The 12,566-nt window shown below is 50.7% G+C and overlaps 1 protein-coding gene across 4 annotated transcripts in view; it reads left to right on the forward strand.

Annotated features, from left to right (window-relative positions):
• The window catches only part of Phc2 (polyhomeotic homolog 2), a 106,997-nt gene that overhangs the window by 58,857 nt on the left and 35,574 nt on the right, over positions 1 to 12,566 (forward strand). For 2 of the 4 annotated variants that reach the window (XM_051188848.1, XM_051188850.1), the window contains 2 exons: positions 1,163 to 1,315; positions 2,280 to 2,592. In XM_051188848.1, coding sequence (XP_051044805.1) covers positions 1,163 to 1,315; positions 2,280 to 2,592 — 466 coding nt within the window. The remainder of the gene's footprint in view (positions 1 to 1,162; positions 1,316 to 2,279; positions 2,593 to 12,566) is intronic. The other 2 variants (XM_051188849.1, XM_051188851.1) reach the window with 2 other exon arrangements.

Raw genomic sequence — 12,566 nt, forward strand, 5'->3', positions numbered from 1 at the left:
GATTCTAGCTGCTCCACAGGGATGGGCTGGCTCCCATGAAAGTCCTCTGGTTTGGGGCCTCTCGGCTTTCCACTTTCTAGTTGGGGCCAGGTGAGCTTCTTTGTACAAAACATACCAGGCTGTCACGGGCATGCCTGGAATCGCACCTTCGTATCTGCCCGGAAGGGGTCCTTAGGTCTGACAACAGTAGACTTGAGAAGCAACCACGTAGCGGCGACAGGCTGATTGACAAGTGCTAGCTCATGCTCCCCATGCTGAAGAGGGAGTTCTCTCCTTCACCCCTGGACACATCATTCTGAAGACTGTACACTCCCACCCTGCCTCTACTGTTACGGGGCGGAGCATCTTACTCTCTGAGCTCTTCCAGTCCTGCTCCTGGTTCTGAGCTTGTCGCTGCAGGCACTTTCCCCTTACCAGGCAATGCCTCCGACAGTATTTGATGAACTTCCATGTCTCCAGCCAACTGGCAGCCACACCTCACTTTACTCAATGCCCCACTGGGGTCCTGATGCCCATCTGCTATCCCCTAAGAGCAGGATAAACACAGTGGAAAGGAGCCAGGAGGCATCACCATTGAGCTGAAGGGAAGGCCCCCTGCCCAGACACCAGCTTAGCCACATGCATTTCAGAGACAGCCACACAGAGGTCAAGGTGCCAGCCAGGAATGACTCATCCCCTGCTCCGCTCTAGATGAGGTGCAGTCACCATAGCTCCAGGCCATCCCCTTCCTCTGCTGCTTCTGGACTCCCCTCCCGACCCCTGCTGAGTCAAAGCTTGACTGGAAAGTGACAACTGAGAATGTCTGATTTGAGAGAAGCTTGTTCTGATGTAGCCCTGGGGTCAGAAGTAGCTTAGACTTGGAAAAGGGCCTGTAACAGCTGCCCACATTTCCTACTCACCAGTGACTTGAGGGTGTCCTGGGAACATTCAGGGTCCCTCCAAATGAGGTCCTGGCTCTTGCACCCTACCCCACACTGTCTGGCTTGGTTTGTCACACCCAAGCCTTTTAAGGCGTCCAGTTTCCCTGGGCTTCCTGCCTTCTCATGGCTTCATGTCCCGCTTGCCTGGCTGTCTTCACATCTGTTCCCTGGCTAAAGTGCTCTACCCTGTGGCTGAGCCCACACTGGGCAGGTAAAAGGTGCCTCACTTCCTGTGATTCCAGGCCCAGCCAGGTAACTTGGTGCAGGTAGCTAGGAGCCTAGGCCGCACTGTTCCTTTGTCCCCTCAGCTCATCTTCACGCCCACGGCCACCGTCGCTACTGTACAGCCTGAGCTCGGCACTGGCTCCCCCGCTCGGCCCCCTACCCCTGCCCAGGTGAGGATCCCGGGCTTGTGGGAGGGAAGGGGGTGGGCAGCTCTTAGAGCGGTAGGAGGCTGGCTACAGGTAGCCTTGGGGGTGTTGGCAATGGCGGGACTGGTCTAGGAAGCAAAAACAAAACAAAACAAAACCATGGACTCATGTTTTAGTTCCCATCCAGCTGGCCTCAGCATCTCTTGATTCTGCCTTGGCCCCTCTGAATATAGTTAGACAGCAGAGGGCAGTGTGCTGAGGTGTTCATGAGCCAGCTGTGAGGGGTGAGGATTGGGGACAGGAGCACACTGAGAGAAGGAATAGCATGGGTCCTGGCCCCCTGCCTTCTGCTGCAGTATGTGGACGCTATTGTGTGTGAGAAGCCTGTGGGGAGCTGAGAACACACATCTTACTCCATCTCCCCACCCCATCTCCAGAATGGGGACCCGAGCTCAAGGGTTGGAGAAACTAGGTTATGAGTCCTGCACCACCTCCCTATGTCCAGCAGAGGGCACCAGGGACTGGGCTGTGTAAATACGCCGCTGTCTCTGGAATGCCTGGCCTTAACGTGATTGTGAGGACAAGCCAATCCTTTGCTCGCCTGTCATTTTTGACCTGGCTTTTTCTATACCATGCCTCACCTTAGTGGTATGCATCCAGCTCTGATAGCATCTGGAGGAGGGAAAGTAACAGGAGGAATGATGCTGGCCTCCGAGCCCGTCTGCCCCAGCCAGGCAGAACTCAGTTCTGATAACCAACCAGCCATACTTCCTGCTCCTGGTTCCTCCTTCGGCCCCTAACTACTCCCCCCCCCCCCACCGTGTGCTTCTCTGTCTACAGCCCATTTTTCTGTGTCTCTCTCGCTCTCTCCTTTTCAATCCCCTCTGGTGTTAGGCTAGTCCTGGATCCACCCTAACTTCCTCCTGCCTGTGTGTTGGTATTGGTCCTGTCTGCATCCTCTGAGCTCTCATAGGCCCCTCTTTTTCAGGTACAGAACCTGACCCTACGAACACAGCAGACACCAGCAGCTGCAGCCTCGGGCCCTACCCCTACCCAGCCTGTCCTGCCCAGCTTGGCCCTGAAACCCACAGGCAACAGTGGCCAGCCTCTGCCTGCCCCACCCCAGGGCAGGAACACTGCTCAGGGTTCCCCTGCAGGTGCCAAGCCTGGTATAACTGACAGTGTGATGGAGTCGCTCAGGAAAGGAGATGGTGGCAGCAGCGTGTCAGGGAACATGGAGAGCCGGCCTGGGCTTGGCCGGACAGTTCCTGCTGTGGCTACTCATCCCCTCATTGCACCAGGTAAGGCCCCAGGAAGATGAAATCTGGGCTGTGGATCAGGAAGACCTTCCAAACCTTCCTTCCTGTGTGTGCACTGGGACACCCGCCTCTTGCTGTGGTCTCCTGATCCTGGAGTGTTTGCCAACTCCAGGCTTAGCCTGACTTTAAGGAAGTCAGTGACACAATCCCAGCTTTGGGTGCCAGCCATAGCCTTAGTCCTGACCCGGTAGAGACTGGACTATTTTGAGATTCCCAAAGTTAGTGAAAGGGATGTGGCTGGCCGGAGCTTGTGAGAGCCACGTCGGCAGAGGGGACATAGGAACCTGACTTTCTCGCCCCTCAGCTAGCTAATATGTGCTAAGCATGTTGCCTCTTCTGAGTGTGCCGAGACCAGGGAGATCAAAGAAGGTGGTCCTGTGGCCAGTTCTGTGTCTGAGCTCGGGAGTGCGGGAATGTGGAGGGTCCACCTTGCCTGGAAGGGAGGCCTGGGAAAGGCTTACCAAGGATCCCCACACTTGAGATTAAATCTAGAAGACTGAAAAACAAATTCGCTGATGTTAGTGGGGCACATTCAGCAAATGGGGGTGATCAGTGTTCTCAGGCTAGCCTCTTTCCCTGCCCATTGAACCTCCCAGCACTGACCATTCCAGCCAGTCCTTAATGAGAAAATCTGCCAAGAGCCCGGAAGCAGACTTTCCAGTCTGAGAAACAAAGAGCAAACTTGTTAGACCACAGTAGTAAATATAGCAGGGGCCATACCGCTTGGATTAAAGACAGTCACTGTGGTCAACTGCGTGAGAAAGCCAGGCTTCCTCATCCTCACCCATACCACCTAGAATCCAATAGAATCCATGTGGCCTTTAGATTTTTTTCCTGAGAATGTGTCACTAGACTAAAACCTAAGTGGTCAGGTCTGGAGTGTCGCTTGATGGTAGGTACAATGCTTACCTAGAAACTGTGAGGCCCTGGCTTTGATCCCCACAATCACCAAAAATGAAAAGAAAAAAAAAAAGATTGGGTGGAAGTATGATTTCTTATATGAGAGTGTACAGTCAAAAGGAAGGAGCTAGATACACCAGCAAATCTACTCAGGGTTTTAATCCACTGTAGGTGCAGCAGGCACTAACGGCCCCTCACTGTCGGGTGGGATGGGTCTGAGGCGCGGTCTCTCTGCTGCACCTGAGTCTTTTTATGTAGCCCGAGCCAGCCTGGAACATCCGATCTTCCTGTGTGGGCCTCACGCATACTGGGTTACAGGTATGTGCCAGCACACCCTGCTGGCACCTGAGTCTTGAAGTGGCCCAGCAGGTCAGAAGGAAGCATGGGCCAATCACAGGAGTGTGAGGCGTTTCTCTGCCTTTCAGAGACTTCAGAAGTCACCCAGGACAAAGGACAGGCTAACTGCCTTTCATAGTTCCTGGCTGAACTGAGGAGGCCACCCCCTGCAGAGGCCCACCAGTACCCAGTCTTCTCTTTCCCACACCTCTCCAGCCTTGTTCTCTGGTGGAAAAAGACTGAGAATTCTGGAGGGGCCAGACTAGGGGGAGCCACATGTGTTGAAATTAGGGTAGAACTGGGGCCCCAAGGCAGCTCCTGACAGGATAAAAAAAAAAAAACAAAAAGGCAAACTGGATTCCTGTTGGTGGGCCCTGCCAAGGTATGCTACTGAGCAAACAAGCCACGAGCAACAGAGTTAGTGCAAGAGGTTTATTGGGGGAGGGGGGAGCAAAAGGCCATATCTGAGAGGGGGCATGAGAGAGGCAGGCAGACAGACAGACAGACCAGGGAAGAGGAACAGGAGACAAGAAATGCAAGAGAGGCGAGAGAAGCAGGAGAGAGCTGTGCCTGGCAGATATTTTTAATGAGTGTGTGTGTCGCATAGCCCCTGGGGGGGGGGGGATGGCGTGGCTGCCCCCCCCCAGACTGTGGCTAATATACCCAGTGAGCCGCCCATTGAGAAAACTGGTGCTCTCTTTGTCACTGGCTATAGTTGCAGCTTCTTGGCTGCGGGTGGGAGCCCATGTCCGCTTCCCCTCTCATCACTGTCTGGCTTGAACCTGTGCAAGCTTTGTGCATGTCTCTGTGAGTTCAGATAGTCGTCAGCTCTGTTGTGTCTAGGAGACACCATTTCCTTGGAGTTAGCCATCACCTCTGGCTCTAACAATCTTTCCACCTCCTTTCCCAAAAGGATCCCTGAGCCTTGTGGGGAGGGTCAAAGCCCCACTTCTAAGTTCCACAGCAGGAGCAATCTCAGGACCCAGGACCTTGGGAATCCTATTCCTGCCCAGGCCAAAGGGTAGCTTCTCGATAAATTGAAACCAGTCCCACATTCTAAGGGTTGTTCAAAACAAGGAAGATCATGAGCATCTCCTGGGGCTGCTGGCATCTCAGATTTCCAGGAAGTCGGACAGAGAGGGGACAGATGCTCAGGGACAGTCTATCCTGTGTTGGAGAATGTACTAGGTAGTCTGTGTATGCCACTTCTCGAGGTGCAGGGAGGTTTCCCCCAAGACCTTCCAACCAAGAGCCCTCAAAGTCACTCAGGCTGTCAGTGCAGGACTGGATGGATCCCACTCCACATCCATCCCCTATCCTCAGCTCCTGAACCCTCTCATCAAGCTCCACTCTCTTACAGTGATCTGGGGCCTCCTTGCCCTTCCTCTCCCCAACCCAAAGCTCAGAGAGCCTAGGGGTTCTAAGACTGTTTGAGGTTTGCAGGGCCTAGTGTCCAGCTCTATTCTTGAGGTACCTGGACAGGTAAAGGACAGGCTTTGAGGGCCAGAGGCCTGGGTGTGGTCTGAGCCTGACAGTGGGTTGTGATGCTGAGTAGAGACCAGTGGCCCCACAGAACTTTCCATGGAGCAGCTGTGTGCTGAGGAATACAAAGACCCTCTCCCCAGAGACACAGATCAGTGGGCTTGGCATTGTTCCTGCCTCCCACTGTCTGGCCCATTCTTCCTTTCTCTCCCGCCCCCTCCCCTCCATAAGCCTCCCTACCCTCAACTCCCACCTCCCAAAAGGAGGGCAGCTGGGGGAGGCTGAGGAGCCACTGGGCCTCTCTGGGCCTGTGGAACAAAAAGACTGAAATCATTCTTTTAACCTGATGGGGGTGGGGGGTCGAGCAGAGCGGCACCTGTCAGACTACACAGTTCCTCAGGCAGAGGTGACTGCTGGCCTTCTGCCCAGCCAACCCCCTGTGCGTCAGAGAGGAAGGGGCAAGTGAGGGAGAGCCAGGCAGGCAAGCTCGTGCTTGTGAGAGCCCTGTGCACTGGAGAGGGAGGGAGCTGCCAGCATTCTTTATAGCTGGCTGGCTGCCTCAGGAGGAAGGTAGGCAGTGGAGACTGGGGGGGGGGGGGAGTGGAGGGAACAGGGTAGCAAAGAGGAATGTGTCTTCCCTGGGGGTGTTTCCTCCAGAGAGGCAAGCCCTCCTGCCCCAGCTGGGACTGCTCCCACTGACAGCTGTTTGGGGGCAAAGCCCCTCCCCCCATGGCAAGCTCCCTGCTGTTCCTGCTCCTGTCACCTTGGCAACCAGCTTCTTTAGGCTGTGCAAATAGAAAAGGTCCCTTATGCCCTGAAAGAGGATGGGTGGGGGAGGGGAGGCAGGGCAGGAGAGCAGAGCCTAAGATAGTGGGCCTTGGAAGGGAAGGCAAAGGGTCTGGCCTTGCCCTTCTCGGGGCTGGGAGGACCGGAGCATGGAGGGCAGAAGAGAACAGGCAAAAGGGTCCCATGGGCCTGGCCTCTGGGCCAGCCAGGACCTAAAGGAGCCTGGCCAGGGTCCCGACTAGAAGGCTTGGTCCTTTGAGTCATCATTCTAGATGATAAACTGCGGGCTCTGGGTAACACTCAGGGCCAGAGGTGAGGAGAAAGTTGCTAACCAAGAGGGGTGCTCTGTTATAAGAGGGAGTTGTTGGGCCCTGAAGATCCTGGGCCCCTTTCACTGTTGTAGCTGCAGATGCCAGGCCTTTGTTCAGTCTCTCAACCCCGCCTCAGGTCTTGGCTCAGAGCGGGAATCTTCTGATGGGCAGGCCTGCCACAGAGCTGTTTTGTTTCATCACAGAGGGGGTTTGTGTCAGGGCACAGATTTGGAGATTTCCATCTGTGATAAGCCAGGCATAGTGATGCTCACTGGTTCAAGGATTCTTGGGTACTGTATTTCCCACCTAAAGCAGCCACCAAATTAGTGGGTCGCACTGTCACTGAAAGAATGCCCTGAAGAGCTAAGCTGCAGGTGGACCTGTATGCAGCTACAGATCCAAATGCCAGTGACTTTGATGTTAAAATCATAGAGCTGGCCTTGAAAGTTATTTCAACTGTCCACCACAGGACCAAATTTAGATTGTGAAAACTCTTCCTAGGCTTAGGCCCAGAACACATTCGTTTTGGAGGGATTGCGTTTTGCTTAATAATTCATGGGTGGGCATGAATGTGGGCATGAATGTGTGCACACTCAAGAGCCTAGATATGTGTGTTACATATGGGTATTTGTGTGCCAAAAAGAGAGAAAACCAATCGCAGCACGCATCTCCTTTATCCCAATAAGGACTGTCCCATTTCACAAATGAAGAAGACATGGCTCCCAAAGAATAATCGACATTTTTCTCTGTCTCCTCAGCTGTTCAGTTCAGCTCAAGAAGTATTCATTTGACACCTAGTGTGTGTGTGTGTGTGTGTGTGTGTGTGTGTGTGTGTGTGCCCACCTCTATGCCAGACCATGGGTGTTATGGGGCTGAATGAGAGCTGAAATTCTATGAGAGGTTGTGGAACTCTAAGCTATGTTTTAAAAGTGAAAGTTTTCGAGCATGGAACAGGAGAGCTGTCTCAGCCAGCACTGAGAGACACCCCAGTCCTGAGTGACCCACAATAAGAAAGCTCACCGTGGGCATCCATAGGCATTCGTTGTGTCACCCTCTACTAGCCAGCTTGACTCGTTTCTGGATTGGCTTTCTGGTTTTGCTCAAAGCCAGCTGATGGGATGGTGGTCTGAAGGGCACGCTCTCACAGCCTTTGCTCACATACTGTTGTGGTCTGCAGGACATGCTGCCCACAGCCTTTGCCCTTTCTCTTCAGATATCTTCACTTTGTCTTTCCTTTCCTTCCTGGCCATATAGAATCCCCATTCCTTAGTAGGACCTACTATTCCATAGTAGGAGCTACTGCTATGTGACTAATGGGCTGATGGGCTCACTCTGACAATGGGACCTTTGAGACCCTGCCACACTAATCACATACCAACTTCCATGCTTACAATGGATTTCTTACACCGACTGACTGCTACAGCCAAGCAAATGCACTCTTGTCTCTTCTCCCACCCCCAGCCCACTGAGATTGACTTGTCTGTCATGTACTTTTGCTACCAGCCCTTTCTATAGCATACCCTTTTCATTGTCCCCCCAGGGTCACTTTCCAAGCCCTCAACAGCCTGTGGTGAGCACTCCTGGGCTTGCTGTGCTCATGTATGCTTGCTGACATGCTATTTGCTCAGCTTTGGCATCTTGGGCATCGTTTATATGCAAGAACCATGCCTTATCTGTCAACTTCAGAAACCTCAGCCTTCTGCATGGGGGATGTCCCTGGAAACTCCTCTCCATTCTTGCTTGCAAAATGAGAACACTGCTCATAGACTCAACATGAAGAATAAATGAAATTCAAATTATAAAAAGCAGTTGGAAGTTGGGCAGTGGTGGCGCACGCCTTTAATCCCAGCACTGGGTAGGCAGAAGCAGCCAGATCTCTGTGAGTTGGAGACCAGCCTGATCTCCAAAGCTACACAGAGAAACCCTGTCTTGAAAAATAAATAAAAATAAAAAGCAGTTGGAATATTGAAAGTAATACACAGACAACAGAGGGTGTTTATGAACAGCCTTTCCTAGAATGTACTATGTACCAGGCATTGGGAGGGTGATTTTTTTAAATGTGTTTTAAATATGATACTCTATTTGATACTAATACCTACCCTATATGATATGTATCAACATTGGCAGAGTAGGAAGTCAAGATCCAGAGAGGTTTATCTAAGGCTGCATAGCTTATAGGTAGCAGAGCCAATTTCCATCCAGAATCTGACTCTAAAATTCATGACAGGAGCTGCCCTGAAGTGTATCTTCTGCCAAGGGTAGATGAGGCAAAGATACCAGGTTTTCTTCTAACGCTTTAGCTGTTTAGCAAGGAGACTTATATACAAGGCATTTGGTGGTCTCACCATAAAGCTGTCAAAGAGACCTGAGGACATGGGGCCCACCAAAAGTGTCCCTTGGTGGCAATCCTGTTTTTATACCTGATTACCTCTCATGGGGGTTTTCTCTTCATTCTCCTTTCTTCACAAGCTGCTGCTGACCCAAGCCTGGAGGGAACAGAATGCATCACTGGGGATTCATGTATTGCTCAAGATCCATCTAAAAGAGTGTCCCTGTCCACTCAAGCAGAGAAGAGCTGCCTGCTTTGCAGTCAGTTCCAGTCTCCGTTGTCCCTTGAAAGCTGGGTCACACAGGCATCTCAGGAAGTGCTGCCACAGCATGACCCATACTGAGGGTGCCTCCTCCTCTGAGGCTCTTCCCACAGATAGCCTCCGCTTCAGCTGTGCAGGGCTGCTCCCAGGTCCCCGAGTGTGCCCAGCTAGGCCTACCCAGTGCCTGTCCTCTTGCCATCGTCTTCTGAAGACTCAGTTGTGCTAAACCATCTTCTGGGAAGGTGCTTGTGTCCTTCCAAAGCTGACTCCTCAGGCTTGTGTTCTTGTTCTTCACATTCTCAACTCTCCTGTCACAACATTGGCCAGACCGCAGAGAACCTCTGGCTACTGCCTGATCTGGCTACCGCCTGATCTGGCTTCAGAGCGTGCCCTTCCACAAGTAGGTAGGGACACTCAGCTTCCAGGCACACCTTAAGCAATACAACATCTGTTTCCAGTGATGCATTCCCTCCAGGCTTGCGTCAGCAGCAGTTTGAAAAGGGAGGGGAAGGAAGGGAAATTGCTTGTAAGAGGCACCCAGGTATAAAAACAGGCTTGCTACCTAAGGAGCACTCTTTGGTGAGCCCCATGAGGCATAGTGCTTTGTGGCCTGCCTGGCAACCATCTCCTGAGACTACCAAGTGTTCTTTACCAGACTTCCATTTTAGAAACCATGTGTTTGGTCTGTAGTAGATGCTCAGGAAATGCTCGTTCAGTGAATGGATGTGGGAAGTTTATGTTAACTTTCTAAATCTTGAAATGCAGTGGTTAAGAAAAAGATACATCATTTCTCTCCCATGATCCTACTTTGATCATGTGATTCTACTATCTTAAGTTCTGGACACCTAGAAAAGCAAGGCAGAAGCCAGCCTGCAGCCTGCAGTGGGAAACTTCGTGGATAGAGAGCAGTTTCCTGCGTATTTGGAGCCTTGAGACAGTGGAACTCTGCTGTTGACAAACCTTGGCAGTAGATACAACCAGGGGTTAAGGGACATGCTGATGACTCCTCAGCGGCTCCCTTCTGTCTAGGAGACCTTACTCCTGTTGTCACTACCAAGGAACTGGTTTGGAAGCAGTGAATTGGCCTGGTCGGATTCCAGGGAGCCAACGCAAGGTCAGGGGAGAAGCCAGGAAACTGAACATTGCCAGGGGTCTCTCCTTTGGCCTAGAACCTGGTCATCAGAGGCCCTACCTAGGCTTGTGATTTGGTCTTGTGTGTCTCTCTCCCACCACCAGCATCACCACACCCCTATGCCATAATAGAAAGGCCCAGGGTGACTTTTCAAAGTTGTGACGGATGTCTCATGGAACCAACCCGTTGGGTTTCTCAGAAGCAATGGGTTTCACAGCAGTTGCTTAGGAAGAAATAGTACAGGCTCAGAGATTTCTGTGCATTTATATTTCACAAATGTGCCCCATCCTGCCTGTAGAGAGTAGGGCATGGTTTCTTCTTGTACCATGGCTTCAGAGATAAAAGTCTCCCTGCAGTGCCCTCAGACTGAATTGGGATAGTCTTAAAGAGGGTGGGGATGAACTGATCTTTCTATGATTGGCAGCAGATAGTCTCTGAGTACCCATAAAGATGTAAAATATTCTGCTGGACTATGCTGAAAGTAAAAGAAACTCACCTTTTAAATGAAATGGAAGCATGTCTTTTCAGTTAGTAGTAAGGTATGTCTTCAACTCAAAAAGCATTCTGTTTGGCTGGAAAGATAAGGCATATGTACATAAAAGTGTTCCCCAAAATTTCATTTCACAGAAGACTCATGTGATTGAAAGTTGAACCTTCGCTGACTCTTAGAAGGAAACATGCTGTTATTCAGCAGGCATCATTTTGAAGTTGCTAAAGTGGGGGCTGGGAAGGTGATCCATGCTTAAGAGTCAGTGAAATGCATATTTAAGCAAAGCTATGCTACTGCACAATGGATCTAATAGAAGAAGCATCTAAAAAACACCGATAACTATGGATTCTGGCAAGTGGAGAAAATGAGAGCCAAGCCTGAGCCAAAACCCTGAAACCAGAGGTCACTGAAGCAGAAGGGACACATTCCAGCAAATGGAGACATTGCAGCTGGGGCCCCAGAGGCACACAAACAGCAACGTGCCATTTATGGCACAAATAGGTCATTTAGGGCTACTGAAGGTTAGTCCAAGAAGTTAATGAGCAAGGATAGGACAGGTGCAGGGTTCCCAGGGAGATCACACTGGCCTGAAAGATTGCACCTGTCACTCACAGTTTGGCCCCGATGAGAAGCAGTTTTATGGGAGAAACAGATCCCACAAATAGAGTCCTACCTTGTTGTCGTTCACTCAGTGAGCATTGCTGACTGAGCATCTGCAACATTCATGTTATCTTAGAAGAAATAAGTGGGTTATGTAAATTCCATCCACCAAAGGGATTAGTGATTTACTAAAACAATTATGACATAGGCATTGTTTAACCCATTTTAAAGATGATGACACAGAGATCCAGAGCTAACCAGTATCACACAGCTTCTAAGTGGTAGAGCTGTCACTCAAATCAAAGTATTTGGTTGCTCAAATATCCCACTGACCGTTCAGCAGACTACACTGAGGGCAGAACAGAGTGCCCTCAGTGGCAATCCAGAGCTAGGAGGAAGCCCAGTGACGGTACAGCTCAGAGGAAGATGACTAAATCTCAGTCTGTGGCCGGACCAAAAGGTACCAGTGCTACACAGGAAACAACACAGGATGCTTGGTTGGATAAATAATTACAAATGAAAGATTTTGGTTTAGGCTACAAAGAGATATTGAATGCCAGGGCTTTGGACAACTGGACAAAGGAGAGCCCGTGCTGCTTTTTAGTCAGGGGTTGTATCTGTGCACTGGAGAGATTCATTAGAACTCTGTCCATAAGATGGATTGCAGCAGGAAGAAACCAGGAAGACTAAGTAGAAAGTTACTGCAATATACCGAACAAAAGGATGCTTGACCCAGGATAATGCTGCAGTTAAGCCATCGTCTTTGCTTCTTATTAACCCCCAAAGATTAATGATGCACACTTCCCCAAAATACTTTTCCGCCTTTGATCTGTGAGCTCACCCTTCTGAGCTCTCATCCCAGCTTGGGCAGATATGACATCATTTGTCCTGAAACAATTGTAGTTTCACATGAGTGCCACAGTTTGGAGTAAGGGTAGGATAGGAGGAGGGTCACAGGACAGGGGCCAGGAGGCCAGCAGTTCCCTTTTCAAATCTCTGTAACCCATTGCTGCACTCATCAGCTCACCAAGAGAGAAAGGTTTCTCTTTGGCTCGCATCTCTGTAGGTTCTAGTCCATGGCTTTAGTGCTTCAGGCTTATGGTGAGGCACCAAATTATGATGGGAGCACATGGCAAAATCAAACCCACATCTCTCATGGCTGGAACTGTGTTCTTTGTGTCTCCTAACCTTGCTCTTCATGTCTTTTAGCATTAGAACCTATGTTATTTTTTCTCTTCATCCTTGTTTTTTTTTAATTCATGTGAATATTTACATGTATATGTATGCAAGCCAGAGGTTGGTATCAGCAGTCTTTCTTAGTCACTCTT

Source organism: Phodopus roborovskii, unplaced genomic scaffold (assembly GCF_943737965.1).
Source record: "Phodopus roborovskii unplaced genomic scaffold, PHOROB, whole genome shotgun sequence".
Lineage (NCBI taxonomy): Eukaryota > Metazoa > Chordata > Mammalia > Rodentia > Cricetidae > Phodopus > Phodopus roborovskii.